This window comes from Symphalangus syndactylus, chromosome 18 (genome assembly GCF_028878055.3).
Source record: "Symphalangus syndactylus isolate Jambi chromosome 18, NHGRI_mSymSyn1-v2.1_pri, whole genome shotgun sequence".
Lineage (NCBI taxonomy): Eukaryota > Metazoa > Chordata > Mammalia > Primates > Hylobatidae > Symphalangus > Symphalangus syndactylus.
This window is the reverse complement of record NC_072440.2, coordinates 22,174,210-22,196,608: the sequence shown is the minus strand read 5'-3', so window position 1 is coordinate 22,196,608 and position 22,399 is coordinate 22,174,210. Positions and strand designations below refer to the sequence as shown.

The window sequence follows — 22,399 nt, the reverse complement described above, 5'->3', positions numbered from 1 at the left end:
TGTCCAGGCTGGAGTGCAGTGGCGTGATCTCGGCTCACTGCAAGCTTTGCCTCTGGGTTCAAGTGATTCTCCTGCCTCAGCCTCCCAAGTAGCTGGGATTACAGGTGCCTGCCACCACGCCCGGCTAATTTCTGTATTTTTAGTAGAGACAGGGTTTCTCCATGTTGGCCAGGCTGGTCTGGAACTCCTGACCTCAGGTGATCCAACCACCTTGGCCTCCCGAAGTGCTGGGATTACAGGCATGAGCCATGGCACCCGACCCATACATTGCATTTTGGTGCTTTATCTCTTAAATCTCTTTTCCTCTCTAACAGTCTTTTCTCTCTTCCTTTTTATGCCCTTTTACTTGTTGAGGAAACCAGGCCTTCGTCATGTGAGACTGTCCTCATTGTTGATGTGGCGGACCGAACCCTTGTGGTATCAGTTAACGTGTTGCACTGTCCTCCTGCTTCCTGTAGACTGGCGTTTAGGTCCAGAGGGTTGATGTGATGTAGGGTCAATTACTCTAGCAAGGGGACTTCCTGGGAAGTGCTGCGTCCTTCCTATGGGATCACATCTGGAGCATACTAAGAATGCTTTCTGGGTGATACTAAGAAGGCTTGGTGCATTCTGGTATTGCCAGCCTGATCCCTCCATCAGGAAGCCCCATTGCATTGCCTCAGTTATTTCAGTACCTTCCGTGGCATCTTAAAACACTGACAGAGCTGGAAGAGATCTGAGAAGTCCGTTCACTTAAGTTTCTGTTCGTTCCTCAAATATTTGTTGAGGATCTACTATGCCAGGTCATGAGCTGCAGGGAACAGAACCAAGGGGATCCCTGATCGTGGAGCTCACAGCCAGGTGGGAGTAGACAACAAACAAACACCTGGAAGGCAGGTCTGCAAGGGTGACGGGTTGTGAGTGACTATAACAGAAGTTGATTGATGACCACCAGGTGGCTGCTGTGTGATGGGAGTGGGGAGCCTCCCTCAGAGGTGGGACATGGGAGCTTGACAAAAACAAGCCAACTGTGCAGGACTAAGGGTTGCAATACAAGGAGAGGCAAGAACTGGTGCTGGCAGAGAACGTGGCACCTGCCACAGCAAGCAAGGAGGCCATTGTGCCAGGAGCCAGTGAGCAGTGGAGAGAGGACTACAGGAGCAGCGAGGAGGCTGCTGTGATAACAGCCAAGGTAGGGATTGGAGGTGATGGCCAGCCCAGTACCCCCACCTCTTACTGCTGAGAACGTGAGCTCAGCAAGGACAGACAGGTGCTACTTACTGAGCAACTACCCCGCATCAGGAGCTTTCTATGCAGTATCTCAAAGCCTCACAGCCTGCTGCATAGGAGCCACTGTGCCCATTTTACAGATGAGGCCAGTGAACAGTAAAGCCACCTGCCTAAGGGCATAGAGCCACAGGTGGGCAGCAGGGTGAAGCCCAGGCCTGAGGAGGTTCTCCAACTCTTCAAAGTTGTCCCGCAGCGAGATGACCACTGCAGAGCCAGGCTGCCTCCAACCTTGGCTCTGGCACCGAGAAGACCTATGACCTGGCCCAAGGACCTTCTCCCCTTCTGTGCCTCAGTTTCCCAATCTGTAAAACGGGAATAACGATTGTACCTACTTCAAATAGGTGGGAATGAAATGAACTAATTTATGTCAAGTACTTAGAACAGTGCCTGACCCCCAGCATGCACTTGATGGTAGATATTTGTGTTTATAGTTCTGTTGGCATCAATACTTACAGAATAGCAAAGCTGAGCTGATAGGTCACCAGCCTCCCAGGGTGGAGTCCACCTCACTCACAGCAGGAGCAGGTGCATCAATTAAAAGATTGCCAGGGCCGGGCACGGTGGCTCACATCTATAATCCCAGCACTTTGGGAAGCCGAGGCGGGCGGATCACTTGAGGTCAGGAGTTCGAGACCAGTCTGACCAACTTGGCAAAACCCTGTCTCTACTAAAAATACAAAAGTTAGCCAGACATGGTGGCACATGCCTGTAATCCCAGCTACTCAGGAGGCTGAAGCATGAGAATCGCTTGAACCTGGGAGGCGGAGGTTGCAGTGAGCTAGACTGCGCCACTGCACTCCAGCCTCGGTGGCACAATGAGACTGTCTCAAAAAAGAAAAAGGTTGCTGGGAGGAGAGGAGACCTACCTTGGGCCCCTGCACACTGCTTGCTGGGGATAGGGGCTGGTTGAGGGAGCCGCAGACCCCTGTAGGAGATCTCCAGGCTCCTTCTGATGTCTGCCCCAGGCCAGGACTCCTGTTCTGGAGTCACTCTCTGTCCCTGTTATCATGGGGGCCTACCCTCAGCCACCTAGCCGAAGGATCAGTGACCACCCATGGTCCTCAAAGTATCCCATCCATATGCACCCTAAAATGGGCAGGCAGAGCTCAGGCTAAACGGGAGGAGGCTCAGTGGCAGCTATGTGCCCAAGGGGCATGGCAAGGCCAAGACTAGGTGGTCTAACCTTGCTACCCCACCCCACACTCAGTCCCTGCCTCTGGGGCCCAGATGGGTCACTTCAGCACAGGGCACAGGGAGCTTCCTAACTTCCCAGGCAGACACGCAAAGGGTTAAACTCAGACTCCCTCCTTCCTTCATCCCAATTCTGATCCTTGCTGACTCTGCTCCCCCTCCCTACCCCCAGCTATTCTGGGACAATGGAGGCAGCAGATGGCCCGAGTCCTATTCCCTCCACCCGACCCTCAGGATCTAGGAGCAACCCGAAAATCTGCTGCCGCGTCTAAATGCGGGCCGACGAGCAGCCTTCCCTGGGTGGGGTGGGGAGGACGGCGACTGTGGATGGCACCATTCCAGCCCCACGGGGCTGCAGGGCCAGGGGCTGCCCTCACTCAACTGGCATTCCATAAACCCAGCCCTGGGCCAGCCCAGAAAGAAGCGAGGCTTTGGAGAAGCACAAGTGGCCGGTTGCAGCCAACTCACTGTGTGACCACAGCACGTGGCAGTCCCTCTCTGGACCTCTCCTCCCTGGAAACAAGGGGCTGGCTTCAGGTGCTCAGTGGCTCCAGATGCCCCCAACACAGATGTAGCCAGAAGACAGTTTCTGATTCTTCAAGGGTGGAGCCCCTGACCCTGGCTCCCTGGATCAGGGCCCCTCTGGCCCTTGGGATCTCTCCTCCTACTTCCCCATCCAAGAGCCCCACTGTGACCCCAACTCCAAGCATCACTGGGCATGACACAGACCTCCCCTCTCTAACCCTCCCCTGCCTATGTGCCACCATGCCTGAAATTTCATCATGATCACTTTCATTCATCCATCCACCTCCTTGGGATCCGAAATTCCAAGGGCACTTGAGTTTATTCAGTTCCTGCCCTTGGCTGTCAAATCTCCCTTTGGCACCATTATCTGATACCTGAGGCTAAGTCCCTCAGCCCTGAGTCTCCACTCCGCCTTCCCTGATTCTCTGACCTCCCCCAACCCAGGCCCTGGGGGCAGAGAAAAGGAGGAACCACTCCACACCTCACAGCACACACGCTCACATGTATACATCATGTACACATGTGCAACACAGGCACAAAAACTCACACCACAGGCCGGGCACGGTGGCTCACGCCTGTAATCCCAGCACACTGGGAGGCCGAGGCGGGCGGATCTCAAGGTCAGGAGATAGAGACCATCCTGGCCAACATGGTGAAACCCTGTCTCTACTGAAAATACAGAAATTAGCTGGGCGTGGTGGTGCACGCCTGTAATCCCAGCTACTCAGGAGGCTGAGGCAGGAGAATTGGGAGAACTGCTTGAACCCAGGAGGCGGAGGTTGCAGTGAGCCAAGATCGCGCCACTGCACTCCAGCCTGGTAACAGAGTGAGACTCTGTCTCAAAAAAAAAAAAAAAAAAAAAAAACACCACATGTACATCTTTATGCACAGACACATGTAGAAGGTACATGCCACACACACACACACCTGTGCACTGCCTCACACACCATGACTCACAAACACACTAGTAACAGTCACCATCCACTGTGCCCTTCCTTTCTCTGTGCCAGTCTCTGTAACATGGTCTTTGCACACATCATATCACACCACCAAAAGTGACCACCATCTCCACTGTGATAGACAGATAAAGACCATACCCCGTCAGGAACAATTTGGCTGCACGTAACAGAAAACTGGACCAAGAGAGACTTAAACAAATAAGCATTTAATTTTCGTACAGAACCAGATGCTGGAGGGAATAGCTGTGGATGATTGTCTTGGCCTTTCCTTCATGGTAGCAAGGTGGCTGCCCCAGATCCAGCCATCACGCCCACATTTACAGCAGGAAGATGGGGAGTGGGCTGCATGCAAAACCTTCCCCAGAAACATCTCTATTGGATTTGCTTAGTTCCCTCTGGCCAGAGCTGGTCCCATGGTAGCCCCTAACAGCAAGGGAGGCTGGGAAATGAGCAAAAAGGATCATCACAATTGGCTGGGACCCATTATGCTCCATCATCTGGGCCCTGGCATGCTGAGGCTCCAAACAAAATCTGGTCCTGTTAGCAAGGGGTAGGGAGCAAGGAGCTTTGGGAGACTGGTTGGCAACAACAGCAGGTGCTGCAGACCCTGGATTCTGCCATCATTCCACCCGTGTCCCTTCAGGAACTCGGGACACAGGCGAGAGAGGCAGGAGTGGGCGGCCCAGCGCTTGAGCCCTGGGGGAATGACTGAGAGACATTAGACAAGGCCAAGAGCCAGACCCCACACAGAGGCCATGTCACTGCCTAAAAGGTTAGGACCCCTGGAGCCCCAGCCCAGCTCAAGTGCCCCCTGCCCTTTTTCAATTCAGCCTCCTGAGGGAGTCTAGCCCCTGGAGCCTCTCTGGCCATCACCTGGTCCACCTGGTCCCCTGGGCTGTCTAGCTCACCTCCCAGGGGCCTGGGGTGCCTTCAGTGCCAATTGCCACTCAGATCCTGGGCTTGCCAACCACCCGAAGGCGCTGCCAGGGACTGCCTATCACAAGACACTTGCCAGGGACCCGCAGTGCCACCTTGGGAGCCAAGGCACACCCAGAAGTCTCTGCCCAACCTTTGCCCAGCAGTTCAGGATTCATCGGGCACCCAGCTGGGGACACCAGGGTGTATCTGGGTAGAGGAGACAATGGAGGGAACGAAACCTGCAGAGAGACCAGAAAAGGACAGGATGGTCACCCCCACTTCTGCTCTCAGCCCACTCTCCTAGGTGGACACATGCCACAGAGATGGTTTGGAGCAGGGTTTCTCTACCTCGACACCACTAACACTTAGGGCCAGAGAATTCTTTGTTGTGGAGCTGTCCTGTGCCTTGCGAGACATTTAACAGCATTCCTGGGCTCTACCCACAAGATTCCAGTAGCATCTGCCTGAATCATAGTAATCAAGAATGTCTCCGACATTGCCAGATGTCCCCTAGGAGACAAATCACCCCCACTTGAGAACCGCTAGTTTGGAGAAACTTCAAAAGCCAGAGAAGCCATAGAGACCTCAGCTGAGGCCAATCATCTGATCACATGCATCTGAATCTCTAGGTGGCTCCAGACCCATTTGGCAATAATCTATGACTTCTAGAATCTTCAGGCTTTGAGGAAATTTAACAGCAATTCTTAAACCTCTTGTCAGCATAGCTATGGCTTACACACTTCTGCTGACGGGGAGCTCATCCTAGTAGAAGGCAGCTTCGTTCATCTTGGAATTTTGAATTTTTGTCCCTATATCGAGCCAAATTCTGTCTCCTTGTAATATCCAACTTGTTCAACGCAGCCTTGGCCGCAAGGGCCCTCAGCATCATGGGAGCCCTCTGCCCCAGGACAGGCAGCACTGAAGAACGTCAGGGCCAGGGGCCATGGTTCCTCCAAGCATCACAAGCATCCAGACAGAGCCTACAAAGGCCTTGGAGAGGCCCCTGCCACGTCCCCAACCAAATTTGACACCATTCCCTCCTCTTCTCCACATTCCGGCCACACAGTCTCCCTTTCCTACCTTGAGCAGGTCAAGGCCTGTCTCCTGCTATCAGGCCTTTGCATATGCTGTCCCCTCTGCAGTAGCGATCTGCCACCTGCTCTTCTCCTAGCGAACTCCTGCTAGCCCTTCAGGTCCTTCACGTTACCTCCTCAGAGAAGCCTTCCCCGGCCAGCCCCTACTCCCCAGTCAACATCAGGGCTCTGACTTACTCTCCCATAACAGTCTATACTTGCATACTCACCCTCACCCCCTACACACACAGTGTCCCAGACTCCCCGTCCCCCAGGGCTCCCTCTGGACAAGTCTCTGTTACTCAAGTGGGCCCAGAGTTCACCCCATGCCCTCCTCTACTCGTTACCTCCCTGAGTCCCTGCTCAGTCCCCAAAGGCAGGATCAGGGCTCCTTCCCAGGTCCCAGGCCCATTGCATGTCACTACAAGGAGCAGAAATGGAAATAGAAGGGTTGGGGCTAGTCCAGCTGCCCAGAGATGGAACAGACTGCCACAGGAGGGAGGAACTCCCCATGGCTGTAGGCATGCAAGGTGAAGCCAGCCCATCAGTTGGCAGAGATGCTGGGAGGGGGTCAAGCATCAGTTCTGGGGTTGGACTGATGGGCCCAGAGTCCATGTGTCCCCTCCCCCAACTCCTCTCCACCCCCATCCCGCCACCCCTAGCCAGAATCACAAGCCATAGCTGGGCCGGGGGCAGCAGCTCATGCCTGTAATCCTAGCACTTTGGGAGGTCAAGGCAAGCAGATCACTTGAGGTCAGGAGTTCGAAACCAGCCCTGCCAACATGGTGAAACCCCGCCTCCACTAAAAACACAAAAACTAGCCAGGCATGGTGGCAGGCGCCTGTAATCCCAGCTACATGGGAGGCTGAGGCAGGAGAATCGTTTGAACCCGGGGGGCTGAGGTTGCAGTGAGTCGAGATCGCGCCACTGCACTCCAGCCTAGGCAACAGAGCAAGACTCCATCTCAAAAAAAAAAAAAAAAAAAAGCCACAACTGGCAGGTGCTGGTGTGTGGAAAGGAAGCTGCATATCACATGCTATGCTCCAAGACTGCTCTAGACCAGTCAGGAGCAGATTTGGGTGGTCCATCTCCCCGTGGCCAGTTCTGGGCAGAACTGGAAGGCATTATTCCAACCCTTTACCTGCCTAAAAGAAGCATTTAAGAGTATCAAAGAAACAATGAGTCCAAAAGAGATAAAATAAAATCCCCCACCAGAGCCTGAAGTTCCACCATGAGAGCGTTGCCTGTGCTCAGGGAAGGCATTTCAGCCTTCCGGGGACTCCCAAAGAACCCCAAAGAACCCCAGAGGACTGGGGCTGGGAGACCTCTTCAGATCCATGATGGCCAACCTCCAGGTGTTACTAATGGGAGACTGAGTCCCAGAGAGGGCAAGATACTTGCCCAAGGTCACACAGCAAGCCAGTGGCAGGGTCAGAAACTGAAATCCACTCCCTCCACTCCTAGCTCTGTGCTGTCAGCCACCAAAGCCTGTCCCACTCCACTCCCTCCCAGCTCCCCCATGTTTGGATGCCTGGACTCAGCCCCTACTCCTCCCATCCAAGGTTCCAGCCCCCAGACCCACCTGGAGGGGTCGTCCTCCGGGGAGAAGGGGCCCTGTAGCTTAATGACGTTGAGTTTCCCCTCAAAGACACCGTAGCTGAGGGTGACCTGGGCAGGGAGATAGAAGAGTGAGTGTTGGGGCGTCACACTGGGGATCCCTCCAAGGGGGCAGCATCCTGGCACAGGTGGAGGAGGGGTTTTAAGCTGCAGGGAAAGCTGCCCGGGAACCTGAAATTCCCCGCTGGTGGTGGGAGCTTCACTAAGGAGCCCACTCCACGCCCCAAGGCACTTCACAGCTGGAAGAGCACTGCCATGCCCTTAATCCCATCTGCTACCTCGAGAGTTGAGCTCCCCTGAGAAGCTGGAACAATACCCCCATCTACAGATTTGGAAACTGAGGCTCAACAGGAAAAGGCAGCTTTCCAGTAAGCTGCATGCCTGGACTAGAATGGAGGTTTTCTGAGACTCACTGGAGGGCCCTGGCACATCCCTCTTCACCCGGAGCCTCTACTCCACCAGGCAGTGATGACATGGATCATGATTTCAGCTCAGAGGCTATAGAGCACAGTGGTTAAAGACTGTGGGCATAGGGACCACCCAGCTAGGGTTCCAGTGCCCCTCTGCCCCATATTAGCTGTGTGCCGTGGTCAGTTCAGCTCGCTGGGTCTCATTTTCCCCATCTATAGAATGGGGATAATGTTAGTACTGACCTCATGTGAATATTGTGAGGAACCAGAGAGTTAAAGAAGGGTGGCTGGGTGCGGTGGCTCATGCCTATAATCCCAGCACTTTGGAAGGCTGAGGCAGGTGGATTACTTGAGGTCAGGAGTTCGAGACCAGCCTGGCCAACATGGTGAAATCCTGTCTCTACTAAAAATAGCCAGGCATGGTGGCGGGTGCCTGTAGTCCCAGCTACTCAGGAGGCTGAGGCAGCAGAATCGCTTGAACCTGGGAGGTGGAGGTTGCAGTGAGCCAAAATCGTGCCATTGCACTCTAACGTGGGCAACAGAGCGAGACTCTATCTCAAAAAAAAAAAAAAAAAAAGAAGAAGGGAAGGCCCCCAGCGTGGTGCCTGGCATTGTGGGTACTCAGGATACCCTAACCATTAGGGTTCCCTAGTTTGGGCTGCCTCAAATCTGCCTCCCTTTCCTGGCTTTAGGCCCTGCCACCCTAATGGGACCAACCTCACACCCCAGTTCCAGACCTGGCCAATCAACACTAACTCCAGTTGCTGGTAGGAGATGGGTCATGTGACCCAAGCCCAGTCATCAAATCAATGAATGCCAGCCCTGGGATGTGAAGGAAGGAGGCGCTCTCCTCTGATAGTAGGGGGAAAGCTGCGGCTGCCATCCTCACCAACATGAGGGCTGAGCCCGCCTGAGGATGGGCCAACTTCGGGGAGAGCTTATCAGTTATGTGAGCCAACCATTTCCTTTTCAGGTTAGCCAGTCCATGTTGAGTTTCTGTCACACTGTTGGGCAGGAGATCCCGGGGACGCTCCCAGCCAGAACCATCTACAGTGTCAGAGGGCAGCCTCTCCGAGGCAGAGCCAGTTGGACCTGTATCACCTGCCAGGTGGTGGGATGGGGTCCCCCTCCTCCCCCAGCCTAACATAATGCTGAGCATCCCCCCGCAGACCCATTCCATCCCAGTAACCTGAGGGTTGGCAGGAACAGCACTGAGCAATGGATAGGGGAGTTTTGATGAAGGAGGGGGCTCCCAACGGGTAAAATTGGAAAGAGCCAGCTGGGCTCCCCGGGACGAATGTGAGGAGGATGGAAGACTGAGTAGAGGTATGGGTGGGGAGCAGGGTGGTGGGAACCTGAAGACAACCTCATCTCATTTGTTCAGGTCCTTCCTGGCATTTGAGGACCAGATCAAAGAATTTTAGCTTCACAAATGCTAATCCTTGAGGGTTAGAGGTGAAGGGGTTGGGTCCCTGTGTACCCTTAGAGGGTCCTTTGCCACCATAGGCCTCAGTTTCCCCATCAATAGGGAACAGCCAAGACCCATAATCTGGAGTTCCAGGTTTCTTTCAAACACCAGGAGGGAGGGCTGGGGAGACCTCATGTTCCTTTGGTTCCCCCTTCCCATTTGCCACCTGCCCCAAGGCCAGCTCACCTGTTCTGGGAGCTGCGCAGTCCTCAGCAGCTGCAGGGTCTCCAGGTGGGAGTGGAAGAGGGGGCTGGGCTGCAGGCGGCCACCCAGCTTGCACTCAATGATATAGCCCACGGTGCAGTCATCAGGCAGCCGGATGAGAGCAGATGTGTCCATGAAACGGGAGCCGCTGAGGGACAGAGCCAGACTGTAGACACTGGCCCAGGCCCTCCACACCCAGAGCCCCGGGCCACCCCACGAAGGCCTTCCGCTGGGACAAGCTGGCAGAGCAGAGCACCTGCCTCCTGCATACTGTATGACCTTGAGCAAGTCAAGAACCTTGGGCAGCCTCAGCCTCAGTCTCCTATTCTATGAAATGGGGATGCTAATGGCCGTGTCTTCATGGGGTTGTTGTGAGGATTAAACAGGGAATGGGAAGGTGATGCCCTTTATAAATGTAGCCTTTCCTTCTCTGTCTTGTCATTCATTCATTCACTCATTTATTCATTGCTGGTGCCAGATACCATGTGAGGGCTGAGGATACAGAGATAAGAAAGAAATGCTTCCTGCCCTCAACAGCAGCCGCTGTTCTGGAGGGAGACAGAGCAGGTCTTTCAAAGAGCGGTGCTAAGTCAGAGGGAAGCATGCTGCCTGGGGGTATAGGGAGAATCAGGCAGGCTTCCCAGAGGAGGTGGCAGCTTTTTTGTGTTTGTTTGTTTGTTTGTTTTTGAGACAAAGTCTCCCTTCGTTGCCCAGGCTGGAGTGCAGTGGCACAATCTCGGCTCACTGCAATCTCCGCCTCCCGGGTTTAAGCGATTCTCCTGTCTCAGCTTCCCGAGTAGCTGGGACTACAGGCGCCCGCCGCCACGCCCAACTAATTTTTGTATTTTTAGTAGAGACAGGGTTTCACCATGTTGGCCAGGCTGGTCTCGAACTGCTGACCTCAAGTGATTCACCCACCTCAGCCTCCCAAAGTGCTGGGATTACAGGCATAAGCCACCTAAACAGAGTCTTGCAGGATGGGCTGGAGTCAGCCAATGCTGAGAGGAGAGAGGAACAGAGTCCCAGGCAAGGACTTCAACTGGCCGCACACACCCCACACCCCATTAATGCCAGTGCCCCGGATGCTTGGCCAAGGGGCAAGTGGGTACGGAAATCCAGCCTGTACTCCCCTCCCCAGCCTGCATGCCCTCAAGCTGCACCTGCAGGAGTTGGAGGAAGGGGGGCTTTTTCTAATTCACACAAAGGCAATTTAAAGGTGGGCAGAAGCCTGGGTGGGGGCACTCCAGGCACACGGATGACCCTGGTCATGTATACACACACAGTTCTGTGGACATGCCCCAGGACAATGAGCCCGCTCTTGTCCAGTATGAATTGCCTGGGGGGCCCCTCCCAGCCAGGGCAAGGCAGGACAAGCTTGGGTAGTAGCAAGGCTTGCAGACCTTGGAGCCAAACCCAGCAGCTGAGTGACCTTGAACCTGGCTGACCTCAGACTGGCTTAATCTCAGCGCCTCAGTTGCCTGAGATCTAGAAACAAGGCTAACGCCACCTTCTTCCCCAGGTGTTGTGATCCTCTTGATGGAGCACAGAGCTGGCTCAGAGTCAGTCCTCCATACAAGGGAGTGGCTGCTGATGGTGCTGTTAATAATAATAACAGCCCGGAAAGACCTCCAGAGGCCAGGCCTTGCCACTTCTAGAACACCAGTGTCCCACCCCCACCCACACTGCGGCCTCCACTACCCCTGAGATCCCCTTATAATATTAGGAGAAATATCATCTCCCTTAGATGGCCCAGTGTATACTGGACTGTCCCAGCTCAAATACCACCTCTTCCTGGAAGCCTTCCCTTCTTTCCTCACCCAGAAGGCCCTTCTCCCTCCTCTGAAGACCCTTACTTTTGGCCTTCACCTCCCCTATGGCATTGACCAGTCAGAAAAGGGCAGCAAATAGCAACTACCAGGGCCAGCCCAGACAGTTTCTCATTTAACCCTTACCACACCATTGGCCACTGTATTATCAGGTCCATATGCAGACGGGGGGACTGGGGCTCTTGGAGATGACATGACTTGCCTGTGAGTGGCACGTCATGCACTCAGCCGTGCAGCCCCTGAGGGCAGGTAGCAGGTGGCTTGTTCACCACTAACTGCCGCTCTGTGACACACGTGAATGAGGAGCAGCTTCTCCTGAGTTCACTCTCAAAGCCCTTCCTGCTGCAAAGGCCCCTCCTGTACCCCAGCTGCCACCCCCTCCCCACCTTCCTGCCCACCCCTGGATCTCTGCTTACCTGGCCCATGGAGCCATCTTCAAAGCCAGTTTGCGATTGATGCAGAAGCCAGCACCCCCAGTGGCAAACCAGAACTGTACCAGCCTCTGAGGGAGAGGAGGGCCAAGGGGCAGAGTGAGCCTGGTGGCAGTTGTGGGGAAAAGGGACAGCCAGGACACCCTCCACCCCCAACCAGCATGGCTCAAAAGCCCTTTATTTTGAATCTCACTAGAGTCTTGCTACAACCTGGCATTATTGTGCCCATTCTATAGCTAAGAAAACAGAGGCCCGAAGTCACATAGTTAATTATGAGTGGTGAGGTCACTGATCAGACTCAAGTCCAGCCGAATTCCAGTTAAAGGGGACAGGTGTTGTTTTACCCACCCGGCCACCGTGCCCCTTTCCCCTAAGAAAGGTCTCTACGTCACTCCATGCGGCTTGGGAGGGGCTGCCCAACATGGCATCTGCTCTCCTGGGCCACAGAGGTGGGCCTAGGTTGACAGGGCCTGAGTGTGCATAGGAAAGATGTGGCTGGGAAACAAAGGTCGGGCTGTGTCCAGTACAAATCACTAACACTTTTTTTTTTTTTTTTTTAAGAGACAGAGTCTTGCTCTGTTGCCCAGGCTCAAGTGCAGTGGCACCATCTCTGCTCACTGCAACCTCGGCCTCCCAGGTTCAAGTGAGTCTGCAGCCTCAGCTTCCCACTACAGACATGCGCCACTACGCCCAACTAATTTTTGTATTTTTTAGTAGAGATGGGGTTTAACTATTTGTTGGCCAGGCTGGTCTCAAACTCCTGACCTCAGGTGATTCACCCGCCTCGGCCTCCCAAAGTGCTGGGATTACAGACACGAGCCACCGTGCCTGGCCTCAGATCACTAACACTTTCTAGAGTTGACTTCGTGCCAGGTCTCATTCCAAGGACTTGAATAGATGACCTCATTTCATTCTTTCTTCTGTGTTCACAACCACTCTTTGAGTAGGGGCTGTTATTACCCATTTCACAGATTAGGAAACTGAGGCACAGAGAGGTGAGGTGACCTCAGTCAAGGTCAAAAAGCCAGGAGGTGGCAGGGCTGCCGTGTAAACCCAGGGAGTCAGGCTCCAGCGCGCAGTTCTCCACCCCAGAGGCAAACTGCTTAGGCAGAGGTGAGTGGCCAGCAGCGGTGTGAGAGCCTGGGGGACACACTGGCTCCCCTGGAATCACTCATACACAGAGCCCTAGGGCCCAGAAGAATTTAATTAAGGCTCAGAGGCTGATTAGCTGCTGATAATTAAGGCTCTGTTTTCTGCTCTTGGTTTTCCTAATGAAGCAGATGGTGACCTGGGAAGGGAGGTTGAGCCCCGCTGTGTGCCCAGCTCCTGCACCAGGCACTGCCTCTAGAGAGGGACCTCCCGACCTGCCTTTCTCCTGGAGCCAAGGGAGCCCTAGGGCCCGGACCACTCTAACACCTGATGCCCAGTGGGTCCTAGGGACAGGGAGAGAACAATGCAATATTTGGGACATACTTATACTAAAAATTGCCTCATTATTTATTGGCAAGTCAAGTTTAACTGGATGTAGTGGTTTTTCATGTATTTGTTTAATGAATCTGGCAACCCAAATCAGTGTCCATCCGGGTCAGGAACTGAGGCGGGTACAGAGCCCCCTGTTGTACCAGGTGTCAACTCTTCAGTCACAGTCCAGTGGAGGTGTCTGGAGAGAGAGGGTGCCCAAGGAGGGGAAGGTGGGGAAGGGTTCTGGGGCTCAGGCGGCAGCAATCAATCACCCAGCCCCGCAGTATTCAGCAATTTTTTTTTTTTTTTTTTGACAGAGGGATGGAGTCTCGCTCTGCCGCCCAGGCTGGAGTGCAGTGGCGCAATCTCAGCTCACTGCAACCTCCGCCTCCCAGGTTCAAGCGATTCTCCTGTCTCAGCCTCCCGACTAGCTGGGACTACAGGTGCCCGCCCCCATGCCCGGCTAATTTTTGTATTTTTAGTAGAGACGGGGTTTCACCATATTGGTCAGGCTGGTCTCGAACTCTTGACCTCAGGTGACCCACCCACCTCAGCCTCCCAAAGTGCTGGGATTACAGGCATGAGCCACTGCCCCCGGCCATTCCAGCATTTTAACAACCTGCACACCTACATGGGGACACCAGGTGGCTGGGAGCCCTGCTGTGTCACACAGCCTCAGCTCACCTGGATGCTCCCTGAGTGACCAGGACAAGCCATGGTTCCTGGGGGACAGAGGCCTCACTATGTACTGTGTCTGTGCCACGACTGCATGATCTCAGTCTCCCCATTTCACAGAGGAAGAGACTGAGGGTCAAAGAGGGGAAGCTACCAGCCCAAACCCACATGGGGCCAAACCTGAAACCCAGAACCCCTCTCACCGCTCTAGCACACCCCCACCCCCAGGACTGGCCCGGCCCTGGGATCAGCGGGCCAAGGGGCAAAGGAGGAGGAGAGGGACCCACCGTGCGGTTGTGGGGCTGTGGCTCTGAGGCGTGGATGGGCCGGTTCAGGCTGGGCCTTCCCACGTAGACGTCACGGGCCAGCGGGAAGGCTCTCAGCAGCTGCAGCAGTGCCCTTGGGTTCACATAGTTGTCATCGTCCACGTGGCAGAACCACCTGTAGGGATGAAATGGGGACAGTGAACTTGTTGGGGGGGTTCCAAGCCAGGGTCCCCAAGCACCGCCCCCAGTCAGTCAACAGTGACAGAATGGGGGTAGGGGTGGGAGAGGCTGACATTTAAGGCATCTGTTTTGTGTCAAGTTGCATATTGTGTAAGCTCGTGAGGTGGGTACGCACTTCACAGTTGAGGACCAAGACTGAGAGGTTAAGACACTTGCCCTGGCCAGGCGCAGTGCCTCACGCCTGTAAGCCCAGCACTTTAGGAGGCCGAGGCGGGTGAATCACCTGAGGTCAGGAGTTTGAGACCAGCCTGGCCAACATGGTGAAACCCTGTCTCTACTAAAATTACAAAAGTTAGCCAGGCATGATGGTGGGCATCTGTCATCCCAGCTACTTGGGAGGCTGAGGCAGGAGAATCGCTTGAATCCAGGAGGCGGAGGTTGCAATGAGCCGAGACCGCACCATTTGCACTCCAGCCTGGGTAAGAAGAGCGAAACTGTCTCAAAAAAAAAAGTCATTTTCTCAAGGTCACATACCCAGTCCTGAATGTCAGGACTGGAACCCAGCTGGACTTTCCGGCCATCTGCCCACTGCCTGCTAGAGGAGTTGCGGCTGAAGTCAGACCCCAGGAAGCCCAGGGGTTATTTTCACTGGGCCCAGACCACACCTATCCCCAGAGACCCAGGAACACTCGCCTAAGCCCACTGGCCAAGAAGGTGTCGAACTCAGCAGCCATCTTGCAGGACAGAGCTGGGTGGCTGTGTTCCGCGGAGCAGTTGGTGACCACAAGGTGGGACCCTGGAGAAGTGAGGAGGAGTCAGGGGACCCTGCCCAGGTCCCCCCTTCACAGCCCTGAACACAGAATACAGAGCAAGGCTGGGCTACAGGGAGTCTGGAGCAGCCCACCCACTCCTATTTTACACATGGTAACACTGAGACCCGGGGAAGGCAGACCCGCCCAGGACCACAGAGCTAGTGGACAGCAGGCTGGGCCGGGACTCAGGTGTCCAGGGCCTTGTCCAGCACAGCTCCTCCCCATACCCACGCCCACACCAGTTTCCAGGGAAGAGGCCCACTTCCCTCCTGGGCAAAGGGGAATCTCCACATGCCAAGGGTGGGCAGCCCATTTCCTGGGAACCCTCAGGCCAGGGCACAGCCACCCCAGCTTTCCTGGGCAACAGCTAAAGTCCCCCACCCCACCCAGGCTGGGCAGAGTTACCCAGTCTCTCCTGGAGGCCTTTGTCTGGGCTGTCGGTGAAGACGAATGTCTAGGAAGGAGAAGAAGGGGTCAGGACTCACGTCAGCCCAAGGGGCACCCCAGACCAATCCACAGCCCCCACCAGGCCCCAGATGGACTCTGTACTCCTCCAGTGACAGACACACCCCTCTCATGGTCACACGCTCCTTTAGGACAACATGCAACACATACAACCCAGCTTTTTTAGACACACAACTTCAGGGTGTACACAGCCCACAGTCTAAACACATACACTCACCCCCTTTCCAGAGCAGCACCACAGGGACCCAACCACAGCCACATACCTGGGCAGCATCTCACCCTCTTCTATCACACACACACACACACACACACACACACATACACAATCACAGCTGCACTCAGCTCCTCCACAATCACATAAAACAACCTTAAACCCATTATCAGGACACAAACTCTATGTGAACAGATCCACGCCCACACCCTGGGACACCACGCCACTAGGGAGACGTCACACCTTCACAGCCACACAAACCCCCTGTGCAAGCCATCTTGGAAATGCTGCCTCACAACCCAGTCCAGCTCTCCCAGATTGGACATGCACCTGCCCCCAACAACTCTCAAACCTCACAAGGCAGGTGTTGTCATTTGTTCCCTTCCCAGACAACAAAAAGGAGGCTGAGTGATGGACCAGGATTGGCAAGTGCCAGGCTGAGATTCAAACCCACAGGCCCCGGACCTCTCCCCACCGCCTCCCAGGCAGCTAAAGCTGCTCAGCCCCTACATAATCCAAACTCAAACTCTGAATGAGAGGTAGAGGAAGTACATGGATGCGACAAAGACAAGCCAGGCTGGGGACAAAGACAAGCCAGGCTGGGGACTGGTGTCCTTCCCATTCCACGCCCGGCCCAACATGGCAGAGCTTCTCAGCTGCCCAAGTGGGTCCTCTCACCCAGTGAGCACATCAAGGGCCTTTGAGGGCCTCCCCGGCCCTGGGACCCGGCCCAGGACTCAGGACAATTCCGGACCCCTTCCAAGCGTCCCACCTCTTTAAAGCCCCCAGACTCTCTCAGTCCCCACTGGGGCCACCCTGTCCTCCCTTGAAGCTCAGGGCCTTCAACTGCAATGCTCCCCTCTGCTTACCCACAATCCCCTCCCTCCTTTCCAGGAATTAACCCTTCAGATGAGAACAGTCCCCACCTTGAGCCTCAGTTTACCCATCTACAAAAGGGGGATAGTAGTGTCTATGAGAATAAAACAAGATTGTGTGTGAAAGAGCAAGGAAGAGTTGACAGTGAAGTCAGGCTCAACTACTTGTATTTCAGGGGAAACCGAGGCATAGAAGGCTAGGAGGCCAGGAGCCAGGTTTGACACAGGAAGGGGCAGGAGGGAGCCAGGCTGTCTCCCAAGGCCCATGGCCACAGCCCTGCTTCTGAGCCACTATCACCTCTCACTGGACTATTGCAAGACTCTGCCTCATTCCCTCAGATACGTTTCCCTGCCAGGACCAGAATCAGATAACACCCACCTCCACCACCAGCCACTAACACCTTCCATGGCTCCCTACTACTCTTGGGATAAAGGCCAGCCTCCCTAAGTGTGGCCAGTGAGGGGCCACCTGGCCACCCTGCCTGATGTAGTCTGATCTCATTACTTCCTGTCCACCTCTGGGGCTTCTCTCTCTGTCTCTCTGTCTCTCTCTCTCTCACACACACACACACGCGCACACACACGCACCCACAGGCATGCACGCATACACACACGCACGCACACACACGCACACGCCTCTGAGCCTCTGCACATGCTATGCCCTCTTTCCACCCTCTAGTTCCCAGCTCAGGCATCACCTCCCCCAGGAAGCCTTCCCTGACACCCCTCCAGCTACTTTAGGGGCCCCTGCTATGTGTTCCTCCGCCCTCTCTTTCTCCTGTCACTAACAGCAGTTAGCAAAACTCCCTGGTTACAGAAATTTCTCTCCCCATCTCTTCCACCAGACGATGGCATCCTGGAGGCCACAGGCTGGGTCCAATTTGTCTCCTTGTTCCGGCACCTGGCTCTCCTCAGGAAGGCCTGAGCAGCATCCACCCTCTGAGCCTCTCTCCCTGGGGTCTGTCTCCCACCGTCGGATTTAGCGAATGCTGGAGGTCTCTGGATTTCCGCAGGGGGAAATGTTGGTGGTCCAAGCCTAGGCCCTGGTCCGCTTCTCCATGAAGCCCACTCCGTCGGTGACGCCACACAGCCTCTCAGCTTTAAACACCATCAGGGAGCTGGAGACTCGTGGACACCACAAGCCCTAGCCTCTCCCGGAGCTCCAAACTGTCAAATCCCCTGAAACCATGACGTCTCCTGGGGGCTTAACACATCAGGACTGAGCCCCTGTTCCCCCCAAGACCTGCTCCTCCCTCTCACTGGTTGGGACCCAAAACCTCAGACTCCCCGCTCCTCCTCTCTTCCTCTCACACCTCTCCCCGAGCCTATCATCAATTCTGCTCACCAGCCTCCAAATCATCTGGGACGCTGCTCTTCCCTCCAGCCCGCCCAGCCACCTAGTCCCTGCCACTGTCGTCACCTGCTGCCCGCTTTGCTGCAGGCCCTCCTCCCTGGCCTCTCTGCTCCCTGCCCCCACCCCAAGTCTGTTTTCAACACAGCCTCAAGGGATCCTATAAAAGAAGCCAAGCCTTTCCTGCCCTGCCCTCAACAAACTTTTGCCACCAAACAGCCACCAGATAGTGAAGCACTCTCAAGCTTGGAGCATGGGCCAAATGGGCTGAGGACCGTTTCCCGGTGAAGATCTAGTAAGCCTGAATAAAGCAGGAGAATAGGCACTCTGGGAGGCCAAGGCGGGTGGATCATTTGAGGCCAGGAGTTCAAGACCAGCCTGGACAACATGGCAAAACCCCATCTCTACTAAAAATAGAAAAATTAGCCGGGCGTGGTGCACATGCCTGTAGTCCCAGCTACTCACGAAGCTGAGGATCGCTTGAAACCAGGAGGCGGAGGTTGCAGTGAGCCAGGATCGCGCCACTGTACTCCAGCCTGGGCAACAGAGTGAGACTCTGTCTCAAAAAAACAAAACAAAACAAAACACCAGCAGCCGTGAACAGAGTGAGGGAGAGAGCCGGGAAGGGGACTCCAGGTCCAGGGGGGGCGGGGATACGGGAGAGGGCAGTGAGGCTGGTGCTTTCAGTCCCTGGGAATCCTAAGGTTGGCACAGAGTGACGGGCAGAGTTTCTTCAGAGCCAAGGACTGCATTTGACTTGTTTAAGGAGGGGACCTGACAATGGTGAAAACTTCACAGGCAGCCGTGGGAAACAAAGGGACACGCAGCCTGCTGGGGCAGGGGAGGGGTGGCCGGGGACCATCTGCTGCAGAGGAGGGGAGTGGTGGGGCTGCTGCCACCTCTCCCCCCAACGAGGGGACCGTAGGGAGGAGAAAGGCTCCCCTTGAGCACAAAACCCGCCTCCCCCAGCCCACCCCCTCAGCCCAGGACAAAGGCCGGCACACGAGTCCCAGCCCCTGCCACAAGGCCCACCTGCCACCCGACCGCCCTTAACCAGCCAGGCGGGCGCCCAGCACTGCAGTTAACCAGCTCAGGCCCGGTCCAGACACTCCTGCCCCCTGCAGATGGGGAAACTGCAGGCCGAAAGGGGAGGGCCTTGGCCGAGGTCACAGAGAGAAGTGAGCCAAAGGGTGAGAGACGCGGGGTAGCAAGCGAGGGCCTCCCTGTCCTCCCACCTCCTCCTCCATCTCAGCATCCTTCCTTCTTTCAACTTCAAGGACAAGATTTCTAGAGTCTGCCCCTCGCCCCTTGGGTGCGGCTGAGTGGATCATCTCCCACTTCGGCCGAACCCTGCTCAGTGTTTCCACTGTAAGGCAGGAACATCACGGCCATCACAGCCGATCTCTGGGGCTTACTGTGAGGGCGAAACAAGCGACTCGCCTGATCTACTGCCCTGAGCAGTGGCATAGCTGCCAGCACCCCCACTCCCACCCCACCGCCTGATTTACATGTGGGATCGAGCTTGGGACATGGAAGGGGTTGTCCTTGCCTGCCTCTGCTGGACTGGTACTGCCAGGCACAACCGCCCAGGCTGAAGACCAAGGACCCTCTCCTGTAGCCCAGTGACCCAGGCCTCACAGGACTCCCAAGTCTCAGCAGGGAAGAAAAGCACCCAGCCAGGAGCAAGGTTCTAGGTCCCACTGGGCTCTGTCTCCGCAGGCCTTCTGCGTGACACCACGCCAGCCAGCGCTTCCTCCTCTTTGGCCTCAGTTTCCTCATCCGGGGCAAGGGCACCACCACGGTGATGGAGACAAGACAGGAAAGGGCCGTGGACCACGTGAGGCCAGGCTCCCGGGTACACAGATGCATAAACAGGAAGGCCTGCAGGAGGGCCCGCCTTAGCGGCTTCCGCAGGAAGAACCAGGATCTCCCCAAGATGAGAAGCCGTGTGGGGCCCAGAGAAGAGCTGGGGTGCTGGGGGCCAGCTGGGGAAGAGTTAATCCTGAGTACAAGGGCAGAAATCAGGGCAGGGTGCCCCTCCCCAGGAGGACCTGGCCTCTGCCAGCCATCCTCTCCCCCTCCTTTTGGTCTTCCAGGAGGCCTCAACTATCTCCAAAGACTCAGTCACTTCCTCCCACTGAGCCAGCCGCCAAAGAGGGGACGGGTGTGTGTGTGTGTGTGTGTGTGTGTGTGTGTGTGTGTGTGTACACCCGTTCTCCACCTCCCCCATCAACGGTCCCTAACACTGACATCACTAACTTTGCTTAAGGAAGATACTGGATGCGAGGAGGGGAAGGGCTGGAAGGGACTTGGCTCGCCGGAGCCGCACAGCCATGTGACAGACACGCCTCTTGTCACGCACATCTAGCACACTCCAGCTCCGTGCGTGTGAGCACACGCACACACACACAATCCCACGTGCCAGGCAGGCCTCCCCGACCTCTGGCCCACCACTGCCTCAGCCGCCACCCTCGTGGCATGCGCTCTCCTTCCCTCCCTCAGAAGCAGCCCGCAGGAAGCCAGCGCAGGAGGCCAGACATGGCGGCCTCGGCACACCCGGGGCAGCAGAGACACAGCGGCAGGGGCTATCGGGAAGGCCGAAGGGATGCCTCCCCCAAGAACAGACCCCACCTAGACATTCTCCCCGTCTTCCACCCTCAGAGCCTGGGCAGGACAGCACCTAGGGCCTGGGTGGGACAGCCTGGCCTGGGCACGGGTCAGGGTCAGGACCTCTTGGAGGCCTCCACCCCAGCTGCCCAACACCCACCATTACCCCTGATGCCAGGCTGGGCCTGGGTAGCTAGGAGTGAAGCCCCCACGGGAGCAGCTAGGAATAGAAGAACCCCCAGGAGGGACCCAGGAGCCTGGAGCAGGGGCCCAGCTTGGCCCCCAAAAGTGGTGGAGCGGTAGGACCTGGGTGTACCTGGAGTTAGGACCAGTACAGGGCACAGGCAGGGCCGCAGGCAGCCCCTAAAGCTAGGAAGGAGAGAGGAAGAGGATCCCGGATTAGGCAGGTATTGGGCAGCTTCTCCCATGAGGCAGTCAGGGACCCCAGCCCAGTAGAAAGGCCTCTGAGAACCCCTTAGGCCAGGGGCCACCCCCAGGGCCCAATGTCACCCACTTGTCACCTGTTCCCTGGTCCTGGAAACCCACGTGTCAAGCAGCAGCTCCAGGCGCAAGCGGTGGAAGGCCCGGGTCGTCTTCACTGCAATGAAGACATCGTGTAGCTGTAGCTCAGGGGGCCCCGGGCTCGGCTGGCTCAGCTCGGGGGTCTCCTGTACCCGCTGCGGGGACAGGTTCAAGTGGTACCGCAGACACAGGAGCCCCATGCACAGGAGGGTGAGGAGGGCTCCAGCCAGGCCCCGCGGGAGCCGGCACTGCATTGGTTGGCCCTGGGACCCCAGACAGCTCAGCCCCCAAATCCCAACCAGACAGGGAGGGGAAGCTGGTCAGGCAGGGGCTCCAGCAGAGGCAAAAGTCTGGCAGGCATCAGGGGCTGGCAAGGAGGGAAGAGGTAGGAGCTGAGGCTCTGGACCCAGAGGCTGAGCCATGGCAGCACGATCTCGACTGCCGCCAGCCCTCCACCTGCTCCTGCTGTACGGCCTGCCGCAGCCTCTGGGACAGCCTGGCCCCGCCCTGCTTAGCCCGAGGGGCGGGGCCAGACGAAGGGAACCCCAGACAGAGGCGGCTGAAAGGAGGCACCAGCAGAAAGGGCAACCCTGGCTCTGCCAGCTGCTGCGGTGGGAGGAAGTCACAACAAACCCTCCGTGCCCGGTGGAAGGGAGGGTCCTCCAGCACCATCCACTCCCCCAGAGAGCTGTCGGCTCGGCCCATTCAACACCCATTGCTTTGGTGTCCTGCTTCATCCAGCCCCCAGCTTTTGCTCACAGGTTTCCTCCGGGATGCTCTCCCATCTTCCACCAGCCTCAGCCACATTCCCTCCACTAGGCTGAATTCTATCTGGACTTCAAAGCTTAAGGGTTTCCTTCTCCAGGAAGCCTTCCGTGATAACCTCTTAACCTCTGGGGCTCCCACAGTTGTTCACTCAGTTCCTGTGGTCTTCACAACAGCATTGGGACTGTCATTCCCAGTTTATAGCTGAAGACATAAAGGCTATAGAATGAGCACAAAGGCACAGAATGAGGAAAAACGATCCAGCAACTCAGCCGCAGAGCTGGCAGAACCCAGGTCTCTGGTCCTAATCTAGTTCAC

The 22,399-nt window shown here is 56.1% G+C and overlaps 1 protein-coding gene across 5 annotated transcripts; it reads right to left on the bottom strand.

Annotated features, from left to right (window-relative positions):
* Positions 1-4,134: 4,134 nt before the first annotated feature.
* MFNG (MFNG O-fucosylpeptide 3-beta-N-acetylglucosaminyltransferase) lies at positions 4,135-21,819 on the bottom strand. 5 transcript variants are annotated; one of them, XM_063622600.1, is made up of 9 exons: positions 21,316-21,811; positions 15,691-15,739; positions 15,167-15,269; positions 14,315-14,468; positions 11,877-11,962; positions 9,617-9,782; positions 7,518-7,603; positions 5,014-5,101; positions 4,135-4,383 (listed from the first exon to the last, which is right to left on the bottom strand). In XM_063622600.1, exons 1-8 carry the CDS (start codon positions 21,568-21,570, stop codon positions 5,035-5,037), a joined length of 966 nt encoding a protein of 321 aa, XP_063478670.1. In that variant the 5' UTR covers positions 21,571-21,811; the 3' UTR covers positions 4,135-4,383; positions 5,014-5,034. The 5 variants fall into 5 exon arrangements, with proteins under 5 accessions (XP_063478670.1, XP_063478671.1, XP_063478672.1 ...); XM_063622601.1 differs by having other exon boundaries at positions 4,135-6,356; positions 21,316-21,819; XM_063622602.1 differs by lacking the exon at positions 5,014-5,101.
* Between the last annotated feature and the right edge of the window lie 580 nt (positions 21,820-22,399).